At 39.9% G+C, this 12,591-nt stretch overlaps 1 protein-coding gene across 1 annotated transcript in view; it reads left to right on the forward strand.

Moving 5' to 3' along the window:
• Positions 1-6,718, forward strand: part of LOC100368127 (sterol carrier protein 2) — a 34,157-nt gene extending 27,439 nt beyond the window's left edge. Inside the window, exons 11-14 of the mRNA XM_085503814.1 lie at positions 1,740-1,818; positions 3,396-3,528; positions 4,760-4,836; positions 6,234-6,718. Coding sequence (XP_085359940.1) covers positions 1,740-1,818; positions 3,396-3,528; positions 4,760-4,836; positions 6,234-6,326 — 382 coding nt within the window. The 3' untranslated portion in view covers positions 6,327-6,718. The remainder of the gene's footprint in view (positions 1-1,739; positions 1,819-3,395; positions 3,529-4,759; positions 4,837-6,233) is intronic.
• The last annotated feature ends 5,873 nt before the right edge of the window (positions 6,719-12,591 follow it).

Below are 12,591 nucleotides of genomic sequence, written 5' to 3' on the forward strand. Positions count from 1 at the left end.
CATGTAAATATGTTGATTCAGTTTTATGTATTGTACAGTAAATACAATATGTAAAACCTTTATTAACATATTAACGATAACCAAAAAAGAAATGTCACACTATGTATCTTTACAACAAAGAATTCTATTCTATTCTATTCGATTCTATTCTATTCTATTCTATTCTATTCTATTCTATTCTATTCTATTCTATTCTATTCTATTCTATTCTATTCTATTCTATTCTATTCCATTTCATTACATTCGTGAAGTGAGCTATAATTGTACACGAGTACAAGGTGTGTACGTGTGCAATCTACAGGCCCACTTCACCTGGTCACAATGAGACAATTATTAACAAGTCTATCTACTCCATATATCTAGACAGTAAACTTAGTTTTTCCCTTATCCTGTAATTTGAAATCAGAAAATCTTGGTTAAAATTAGGCCTCATGTTAGATTATTGATTAACGTAAATAGATGAGTTATATATGAAAACAAGATGTTTGCTTCAGATATACTGAGATAAATGTGTGGGGTTTAATAGTCAGTATTCAGATTTGTTGACAAATTGATCACAACTAGTAAACTGCCAGCATTTGGAGACATCTATCTCTCTCCCTTGCTATTTGTGTACATGTGTTTTATATGGCTGTGAATTCTGTCTGGTGTTTGAATTGTTTGCTAGTGATTCAATATCCACCAAACCAAGAAGTAAAAAGATGTACTTTGATATTAAATCATGAATTAGCGCAAGGGTCATGAAAACTTACAAAATTACATTGTAAACGAGAATAACTTGAAATGCAGGGATGGACTTAGAAGATTGAACGATCAAACAAATTTTCAAACAGAATCTGCACAAATCTAGAAAACTGTCTTGTTATTGTTATTGTAATTTAATTTCCCTGTTTGTAAAACATTGTATCAAGGTGTTCGAAAGTGTTGTGGACGTGGTCACATCACGTTTATGTCACATAAAAACACTTTCCTTCATTCATATCAGATGCAGTAGTGATACGAGTATGTGATGAAATAGAAGCATTTTCACAGATTTCAGATATTTGCTCAGTGTTAAACGTCATTGCCATTTCTGGCTGTTATCTCTCATTGGCTTATAACTACAAGCATGGAAATGATGTACAATAACTTGTATATAGGCAGTACAAGAACACATCAACCTCCACTGTCAGTTGATAGGATCATCATAATGCCTTTGAACATACTTTACTGTATTCTTGTAGACAAAAACATTTTGATTTTCTACATTGAGTGTGAATGTCAAAATATAAACACCTTTCATACTATGAGGTTATTACGAGGATACCAAAAAGTATGCACAAAGACAGTGCAGCAGGAGTATTGACTGATGTGCAATGGAGGTTGATGCGACCACGTACTGTCTGAGTGCATACATTTCAGTATCCTCGTAATCTTATTATTATACAGCTTTTCCTACCAATGATACATCATGGGAATGCCGAAATTCAAAAAGTTTAGAATAGATTGAGCGAACTTCCTTGTATGGGGACCGATCAAACTCTGAGGCTGCCATGTTTGTTTTTATTATTAGAGAACGCTTACATGCGTAATCATTTCATATTTGGTATTCGCATTTTCTAGTATGATTGGGTGAAAATACCCAGTTCAATATTACAAGATTACGGCATTAAATTATGTGACTTTACATAGGCTTCTGTTTTCTAATGGCTAGACTAGTCATGTGTATAATATAATATATTATTTGATATTTTTTTCAGTGTACGCCCAGTCATGACAGGAGGTGGAGAATTTAAGTCTGCTCCAATCTTCAAGGAGATTGAGAAACGACTCAGTGATGTAAGTATATAACTTAATGTTTTGAATTTAAAAATTAATTTAACTTTCCATTTCTGGACAAAATAATTGAATAATAGGCCTGTTTAAAAATGTTTAAAGCGAGCGGGTCGTCACCTGCGCACGCACGGGAATTCAGTCCCAAGCGACAATAACAACACACACTAAAAATGCAAAAGCTCATGGGTAGACGCTTGTTTGTGAACATTGACATGCTTTGGCCATCTGATGTATGCACAGGTGACGACTCCTCTGCTTTAAATTTTTTTTATCTAGATGTTATTTCATAATTGCCAATGATGTCACTGTATAAATGTGGTCTGAAAAAAAGTAGTGTTCACTTATTGGCTAATTTGCTATATTAATTACCTTGAATAAATATATGATACTAGTAATTAAATATTCATTATTATTTAGTAATATGTCTATAAATCTGTGGGGAGAACCCTGAGAAGTGCAATAGATAATAAAAGGGCTGCTGTCATTGTTTGATATATTTACATGAAACTCTGATCGACTGCATGACGACCACCTCACTCCAATATTTACAAGCATTAGAACAGGAATTTACAAATCAAACTCATGAATATGTTGAGTTAGATGTCCTGTAATTTTCTTAAAACAATTTTTCTGAAATGTTGCACAATTCTGATATCTCTTTCTAATTTGTGAGTGTGGCTTCCCTGTAATTGAAATGAGGTTTTAAAACATGTTGATATGGAGAACATTCTTGTTGGGTGAGACTTGACAGCCAGGTGCACATTCTTGTTGGGTGGGACTCACCAAATATGGTGCATATTCTTGTTGGGTGGGACTCGCCAAATATGGTGCACATTCTTGTTGGATGGGACTCACCAAATATGATGCACATTCTTGTTGGATGGGACTCACCAAATATGGTGCATATTCTTGTTGGGTGGGACTCGCCAAAAATGGTGCACATTCTTGTTGGATGGGACTCACCAAATATGGTGCACATTCTTGTTGGATGGGACTCTCCAAATATGGTGCACATTCTTGTTGGGTGGGACTCACCAAATATGGTGCACATTCTTGTTGGGTGGGACTCACCAAATATGGTGCACATTCTTGTTGGATGGGACTCGCCAAATATGGTGCACATTCTTGTTGGATGGGACTCACCGAATATGGTGCATATTCTTGTTGGGTGGGACTCGCCAAATATGGTGCACATTCTTGTTGGATGGGACTCACCAAATATGGTGCACATTCTTGTTGGATGGGACTCTCCAAATATGGTGCACATTCTTGTTGGGTGGGACTCACCAAATATGGTGCACATTCTTGTTGGGTGGGACTCACCAAATATGGTGCACATTCTTGTTGGATGGGACTCGCCAAATATGGTGCACATTCTTGTTGGATGGGACTCGCCAAATATGGTGCACATTCTTGTTGGATGGGACTCACCAAATATGGTGCACATTCTTGTTGGGTGGGACTCGCCAAATGCATGTACAGTTATGAAATTTCTGTCCATAAAATGTATTAATTCATTCAGCTGTTTTACTATTTTTGTTTTGAAATGTGACTTTATCACTGCACTGATTGTTTTCTAGGAAGGAGCAACCATTGTTAAAAAAATGAAAGCTGTCATTGCTTTCAAGGTAACCAATGGTCCAGGTGGGCAAACTAGGACTTACCTTGTGGATGCAAAGAATGGCAGTGGGTCAGTTTCAGTGGATTCTAACAGTAAGTATGAAGTGGTAACATGTACTTTCATTTTGTTAATTGCTTGTCAAATTGACGGTATTTTTTGAGATGTTCAGATTGCAAAATTTGGCCACTAAACTATTTTAGCAAATCTTGTCTATCTCAGATTTGTTCTTTTCAGACCAATGGTTTAATTTAGGCTTTAAATAGTGAAAACAACAACTATTGTACATTGTGTTAGCGATACTGAATCAAAATATTGTACAAATCAAATACACATCTACTACTGTGATGTACACACAAAAACAACTTACTACAATCCAATCTGACTATCACACCCATTCTGCCCAACTTTTCAAACAACTTGGAATTCTGAATATTCATAAATTATGCATTTTTCACACTTGTATTTTTATGTTTGATTAAATCAATGGCAATTTTGCACACAATATTAGTAACTATCGTGAGCAAATTTCCCGCACCTATCCAACCTGATACTCAGTCAATGCTAATTTTAACATCCCATAATGTAACCTCTTGTTATCCAAAGATAGCTTCAAGTATGTTGCAACTAAACACTGGAATGCTCTTCTAAATTGTATCAACACTATTAAAGATAGGTATTCTTTTAAGGCTAATTTGAAAGAATATACCTACTTCAAACAAACTAAACTAATAGTTTTTTTAGATTTATATAAAATTATTTATCCTTCAACCATTCCTTCAAGGCACCTGTTAACTTTCCATTTGTTTGGTATATGGAATTTTGGTATTTATCAGTATGCCCAAATATGGGTCTGGGGCATTGAGGTATTTATCAGTATGCCCAAATATGGATCTGTGGCATTGAGTTATTTCTAATTATGCCCAAATATGGGTCTGAGGCATTGAGATATTTATTAGTTTGCCTAAATATGGATCTGAGGCATTGAGATATTTATTAGTATGCCCAAATATGGAATCCATAGCATTGAGGTATTTATTAGTATGCCCAGTCCGTGACATAATTGTATATTTTGATATATAGCCACATATAAAATTCATAGCATTGAGGTATTTATCAGAATGCCCAAATATGGAATCCATGACATTGAGGTATTTATTAGAATGCCCAAATATGGAATCCATGACGTTGATATATTTATCAGTATGCCCAAATTTGGAATCCATGATATTATGCCCAACTATGGATCTATTGGATATGGAATTTAATGTTTCCGAATCATTAAAAAGGCTGATTAATAATATATATTTTGTTGTTTTTGTTCAGAAAAAGCTGATGTAACAATGACATTGAAAGATGAAGATCTTGCCAACTTGATGACAGGAAAACTAAATCCACAGCAGGTTAGTCATCACTATGGCAACATTTGCTGAATATGTGTTTATATGAAATAAATTTGCCGCAAATTCTGTTCTTCTGAATTCTTCGATTAACAACTACTCAACTGCTTGTATTGTTTGCTGCACACACACATTACTACTCTAGCGCTTCTGTTACTTTTTACTGTGAAAACAATTTTGTCCTGACTTATATACACATAGAAATAAATGTGAATACATTATACTCTTAGGCAATATCCATCAGGTACTCTACAATATTTGTAGTTGGTAATGAGTTGTTCTGATCTCAATGACAAAATGGTTTTCACTGTAACGCTCTTAGCAATGCTGACTCCTGCTTGATTGCCATTTCACCGGCCACTAGTAGCATAGTGGTTGTCGCATCAGACTCATGATTGATAGACCCAAGTTCAAATACTACCTTAGGCTGACCCCTGCCTTGGGTGAGTGTGCCACAGACTTGATGTGAAGGCCAATTCCACTGGCCGAGATGGATTCACTAACGAATGCGACTTTGGGGGAACCTTGGTTAAAGTCTGCAAGTGTTTGTTTTCGACCAAGCTTGGTTGTTGCCAGGATAGCGCATTAAAATCGTCATTTGATAGGGAGATGGCCACACAGCCCTGTCATGTAGTCCCAAACATGAATATGACTTCTGTGTCAGCATTAGCACATGCAAAAAAAAAGTCAGAAGACACGACGGTGACATTCAATGTCCGGAACTGTCGCCTGGCATAAAAATAATTTTAAAATTTCATTGTTATTCCCTCCATGATCTGCATAACATTTGTACTGTGAATGGCAGCAAGTTACAAGCCCCCAGTAAACAGTCATATTACAAACTGTGACTTTTTTGGGTTACTTTATCTCATGAGTCAGAATATAACTACTGTATGTCATGCATTATTTTTAAACTTGCCATAAAGCCATTTTTCTGTTGGCATTAGTTCACTCTTCAAATTTTAAACATCATCTTGGTCATCTTGTTTACTGTGTCCTATCTTAAATCCACAAGTATACTTATTGTCGTTCAACCCATTAGTATAAATAATATCTCAGTGAAATGTTTCAATAAATATGCAGGGATTTTTTTAAACAAGGGAACAGAGGCACATCACCCTCATGCCATGCGCCCCCTTACCTGGAGAGCAGATCCTCCGGCAACCATAAAATTCTGATTGACCAGGGATCAAATGTGTCTTCAACTGTGACCTGTCTGATAGTAATTTTTCCCCCAAAGAAGCCTTAGAATGCTCCATTTTAACTTAGAATTATCAAAAACTCCACACCCTGGTAGGGTGAACCCTATCTCCCCCACATTGTGGCGCTGCTGAATTGCAGTGCTCCTGCTTGCATTTTTTTTCTAGAAAAACCCCTGACTATGCAATTATTATTTGTAGGCATTCTTCCAAGGGAAGTTGAAGATCACTGGTAACATGGCATTGGCGATGAAACTACGAGAACTTCAACCCAAAACACCATCAAAGTTGTAAAACATTATATGGTTATCTCCAGTATTTGATGAAATGCAGATGATGTTCCACCGTGCCTCAAAAGTGTTCATTAACATTCATAGAAAATGTGGCATCTGATTTATTATATTAATTAAACAGTAGTGTTCTTTATTGCGTAGAGACAAACAATTTTTTACAATTAAGACAAGAGAGTGACAAAAGTGATATTTAAATCATAATGTTGCAATTAATTATGCAATAAATTTTAGAAGAAATAAATAGGATGGATGGACACAGATTTGAACACTGATTTGATCACTACAAATAATCAGTCATGGTGTAAGTGTAATGCTGGTAATACAACTAAATGTACACTTGTGGTTGTAAATATTCATGATTTATGGAAGAGAAGTAAAGTCTTTAACACACAATTATTGGTGTTTTATTTCAGTCAGTCAAAATCGTACATCATATCAAGTTTCTTCCATGATGAATCCACAGTTCATAGTAAAACATACTCAGAGGCCAGGAGATTCACCAATGTTGAATCTACACGACATTCTACATCATTCTCAATAAGACAATGGGTTTCTCCAGTGATGAATCTACACTCTAATTCACTACGCTCAATTACCCATCATAGACTCTGGTCAGTCAAAATGACTATTTTGAACTGTAGGCAGCCAATGACGGATAGAGATTACGTCATGAACCATGTGACCGAGGTAATGAGGCGATGCCATATTACCTTCCCAGTCAGTCTCGTAAAAAGGGTGCGATCAGTCATCAGATTTTTTCCTGTCCGAGTTTTTGGTCTGACTAGCTGTCACCTTTCTTATTTTTCACCCCTGTGCCACCTTTTTGTGTGCTCAAAGATTGAGGCGATCAAACGGTAGTTGCCCCGGGAATTACCAGCTTGCAACCCACATACATGTAGCAATGCTGTTTGTGTTTCGACTGTGTGTGTGGCTCAGGGTTTTGTCTAGTGATTTTTTTGTAACAACTGGGGTTCCGAGTCCTGGGATGCTTTTCAAGGCCTCGTGCAAATTACCAAGACTGACCGCGTCGCTCTAGTTTATAGCAGTCTACTGGTGCCTTGTGTATCACGGTGAGTGAGAGGCCCGACAGTGGAGGTCCCAAGATCATCGCTGTCTGCTCCTGCAGACCGCGGTTTGCCCAATCATACCTGTAATGGCGAGGCTGTGCCCCTGGAGGTTTTTACTCCAATGGGGCCTGTTGCAGATCTGTGGACCCATCCTTGCACGGCGCTGGGGCTTGCCAACTAGACTCTGGCTTGCAGGTCAGGTAGATCAAGGGAGCAGGTTGCCTCCACTGCAGTTGCCTCTTGTTTTGGCAAGCTGGAAGAAGCACAACAGCAGGCTATATTTTCATGCATGATGCTTCCTCCGGGGATCCTCCGGATCCCAGCCCATCCTTCCCATTTATTTTTTGGAGCAGGAGGGGCACAGGCTGGTGGTACCAGGTCTCAGCTGAGACCTAGTCCACAGGTAGCCAGGGAGGTTCAGGCCTCAGAGTTTGGAGGGGACAAAGCAGTGGAGGGATTTGTACATTAACATTTACCCCCCCCCCCGCATTCTGCCAGCCAGGGATTGTCTGTTGGACCCAGGGATTAATTTTGTTTTTCCTGAGTCCTGCCCCACTACAGGTCACTCCTTCTTCGACGACCCGCAGACGCTCCAAGAGGGAACCTGCCAGGCCATTAAAAAAAACAAAGAAACGGCGGATGCAACCACGGGCGGCCCGTTGGAGTCTGTTCTTTGTAATGACTCCGTGAGCCACGCCGTGGGGTGAGGGGGGAACATTGATTCCAGTGACCAGATGTTCAACAATTTTATGATCAACCCTTTCCGCTGGACCAAGCGCTACCCAATCTAGGTGTGTTTGAGACCAGAATCTGGAGTCAACTCTCACGTCCGATCGGATCCCTCAGTTCCTCCCGACCCCAGTACCACAAATTTGTTGGTTAAGTGGGACGAGCAAAAGAGGTGGCCACGTTCATTGAATATTTTGACAGTTTAGTCAGAAACAATCCACGCACTGTGAGCACAGTGGCGACCCTCAACCTTCGAGTTGTGGCCAGCCCACTGGAACTCATTGGACCCACTCGCCATGGCTATGACTATGAAAATGGATGCCTCCCTCACATGTTGGGGAGCGCACCTATTGGACGAACAAGCCCAATGGAAAATATGGCCCCTGCATTAGATTCAGGACTGCCATATCAACTGGTTCGAACTGAAAGAAGTGAACTTAGCACTGATTCACTTTCTACCCATAATTCGAGACCACAGAGTCTTGCTTCACACGGACAACACAGCGGTGGTCTCATATATCTACAAGGAGGGGGGGGGACCAGTTCCCCATCCTTGTCAGTCCTATCAGAGCAAATTCTCCTATGGTGCCTGGAATACAATGTCTAGCTAGCTGCACACCACTTTCTAGAGGCGTGAAACAGTCAAGCGGATGCCCTCTCGTGGCGGCTCCGTCTCCAGAACAGATACCCCAATGGGTAGCCTCCAGACTGTTTCGCCGGTGGGATGGTCCAAGGTTGGACCTATTCACCACACCCCGGAACGCCAAGCTCTTGACGTACACGACACTCCTGCCAACTCCAGGAGCCTAAGCCAGGGACACTTTGTCGACTCCTGTGGGCCTTTCCCCCTTTCCCACTATTCACCGGGTACTGGAGATACCTCAACAGGAGCACATCTGCACTTTGACGTGGGTGGCGCCCAATTAGCCAAGCAAGGTCTGGTTTTTACTAGTGTTGGAAATGTTAGACGAAACACCAGGAGTGCTTCCGGACTTCCGGATCTGCTGTCCCAACCAGACGGCACACACTCTTTGAGCCCAGCGGTGTACCACTTACACTTACACAAGGCTCTCAGTTGACCAACTCGGGTTTTTTTGAGTGGGCTGCCAACGTCCTGGCCAGGGTGATTAGGGATTCTACCAACACAGCCTACGCCTCGAAATGATGTGCGTACACTGATTGGTGTCGTGGAAGGAAGATCCATGCCATCCTTCTGTTGGCCAGGCAGCTGACTTTTAGTCTATCCTTTTGACAAAACGGAAAACGGACTTGTCCTTTCAGTGATTGTTGGCTATAGTTCAGCTTGTCACCCACCATTGAGGTTTCTCAACTAGCCGGTTGTCCTAACATTAGGAGACTGTTTACTGTTTAATCAGAGGCCTAAACCCCAAACAAGGGAACCAACCAATTGAAACTAATCGTCCACTCGAAGCGGAGTGCCTTTTGTGCCTCTCCGATCAGCACCACTCAAATTTTTTGTGGAAAACAGTCTTCCTACTCGCCCTCGCCTCAGGTAGGTGTTGGACTGAACTAGGGGTCCTGTCCTTCTTGGATGGGTGTGCCACCTTTATGGACAATAAGATAATAAGAAATCAAATCCCACAATCGATCGTCATCCCCCAGCTGGCAACATTGCCAACCTTGAGGATCAGGAGGAGTTGCTTATGTGTCCGATTCGAGCGCTGAGTTGCTACAAGAGCCGTACTAAGGAGTTGAGGCATGGCAGCAAGCACAGTGATGAATCTACACTTCTACCTAAGAGATACCAAATCCATTGAGGAGGGTCTTTTTAGGGGGAGTCGTGTCGTATCGGGACAGGCTTTGTTTACTAACCCATCCTGGACGACCTCAGGGATCTCTGCGCATAGAAGATAGAGGACTCTGTGCTACAGATTTGTGCAGAGAAGTTTTACCCGCAAGCGTTCCTTGGAACCTTCCTGGTCTCGCTTTCAAACTATCCCCTGTTTTCTTTTTGCCTTTTCTTTTGAAGGCTAATTACCCCAGAATTCGGGTCTAGCTTTCTCGGGCATACCGAACCCCGTCACCATTCAGCATTTTGGCCTTGTTCCAGGGACGGCACTGGCATGGTAGGACACAGTTTCTTCACTGGTCTCAACTAGGTGGTCATAGGTAGAGGGAATTATCCTTGTCTGGGACACCCTTTTTATCATTTTCAGTTAGCTCGGAAACCCGCCACCTATCGGCATCTGACTCTGCCTACAGTTCAAAATAGTCATTTTGACTGACCAGAGTCTATAGTGGGTAATTGAATGTAGTGAATTTAGGCAATACCCAACATAGACTCCGAGTCCCCCGACCACCCCACTTTTTCCGTAGCGTTGGCTTAGTCCTCTGTGCGGAGAAAAAGAACCAGACTGGCTGGGAAGGTAATATGGCGCCGCCCCATTACCTCGGTCACATGGTTCGTGACTTAAGGGGAAAATCTTGAGGTCATGAGGCTTCCTCTGACCTAGATTTTTCTCTCCTTCATTGGGTGAATCGCAGATTAATTCCTACTGACAGGAGTCTATGGTGGGTATGTGAATAGGCGGGTTCTGAGAACCCTCTGCCTAATTACGCAACATTATCAATAAGATTAGGGGATGCTCTAGTGATGTATCTACTCTACATTCTACAACATTCTCAAGAAGGCCAGGTGATTCTCCAGTGATTAATCTACACTCTATCCTACGACATTCTCAATAAGATAAGGATTCTCCAGTGATGAATCTACACTTCACTCAACAACATTATCAATGAAACCAGGGGATTCTCCAGTGATGAATCTACACTTCACTCAACAACATTATCAATAAGACCAGGGGATTCGCCAGTGATGAATCTACACTATATTCTACAACATTATCAATAGGACAAGGGGATTCTCTAGTGATGAATCTACACTACATTCTACAACATTATCAATGAGACCAGGGAATTCTCTAGTGATGAATCTACACTACATTCTACAACATCATCAATGAGACCAGGGGATTCTCTAGTGATGATTCTACACTACATTCTACAGCATTATCAATAAGACCAGGGGATTCTCCATTGATGAATCTACACTTCATTCTACAACATTATCAATAAGACAAGGGGATTCTCCAGTGATGAATGTACACTACATTCTACAACATTATCAATAAGACGAGGGGATTCTCTAGTGATGAATCTACTCTACATTCTACAACATTATCAATGAGACCAGAAGATTCTCTAGTGATGAATCTACACTACATTCTACAACATTATCAATGAGACCAGGGGATTCTCTAGTGATGAATATACTCTACATTCTAAAACATTATCAATAAGACATTCTACAACATTATCAATAAGACAAGGGGATTCTCCAATGATGAATATACACTACATTCTACAACATTATCAATAAGACCAGGGAATTCTCTAGTGATGAATCTACTCTACATTCTAAAACATCAATGAGACCAGGGGATTCTCTAGTGATGAATCTACACTAAATTCTACAACATTCTCAATAAGACCAGGGGATTCTCTAGTGATGAATCTACATTCTATTCTACAACATTATCAATAAGACAAGGGGATTCTCCATTGATGAATCTACACTACATTCTACAACATTATCGATGAGACAAGGGGATTCTCTAGTGATGAATCTACACTACATTCTACAACATTATCAATGAGACCAGGGGATTCTCTAGTGATGAATCTACTCTACATTCTACAACATTCTCAATAAGGCCAGGGGATTCTCTAGTGATGAATCTACTCTACATTCTACAACATTATCAATGAGACCAGGGGATTCCCCAGTGGTGAATCTACACTATATTCTATTATTGTCTTATTTTGATGATCTTTGACTGACTGGCAACCATTTTTTTGAAAATATCAACAATTTCGCAGGCTTGCCTGGGCCTATTTCATTAAAACTATGTCATTCTGTTTTGCTATTTGATTCAAAAATACAAATTGATTTCTCAGATTCTGTTTAAATTGGGCAGAAACAATTACAACATAATGGATTGCCTGTGCACTTTGGATTGTAATGAAATGTAATTGACTGGCGGCCACTTTTGTCAACAGATTCTATCAGAATTATTGTCATGTGACCAATAACTTCTCATGCAAGCCTAGTGGATTTCATTTATACTTGGTATAACAGCTATACGCATGATGTTTTGTTTTGTGATTTAATAATTAGTACTGTTCTATATATTAATTTGAATTTTTAACCCTCAAGTAACTGTGGTATTTAACCCCAGATAACAATAAAAAGATTTTTTTTATCTGAGTTTAAACAAACCCTGTGCCATTCATGTGTTAGTGTGCCCTCTATCCAATTAACAGATGCCCACGTTAACGCATAATTAGGCTTATCTTCAAGTTTGTTTCATGTACGAATGTTGAGACTTCACAAGTCTTGATGAATTGAATCGATTGTTCTGCATTGTGATAACATTATCGATACATATT

Source organism: Saccoglossus kowalevskii, chromosome 9, assembly GCF_978046115.1.
Source record: "Saccoglossus kowalevskii chromosome 9, keSacKowa6.1, whole genome shotgun sequence".
NCBI classification, from domain to species: Eukaryota; Metazoa; Hemichordata; class Enteropneusta; family Harrimaniidae; genus Saccoglossus; species Saccoglossus kowalevskii.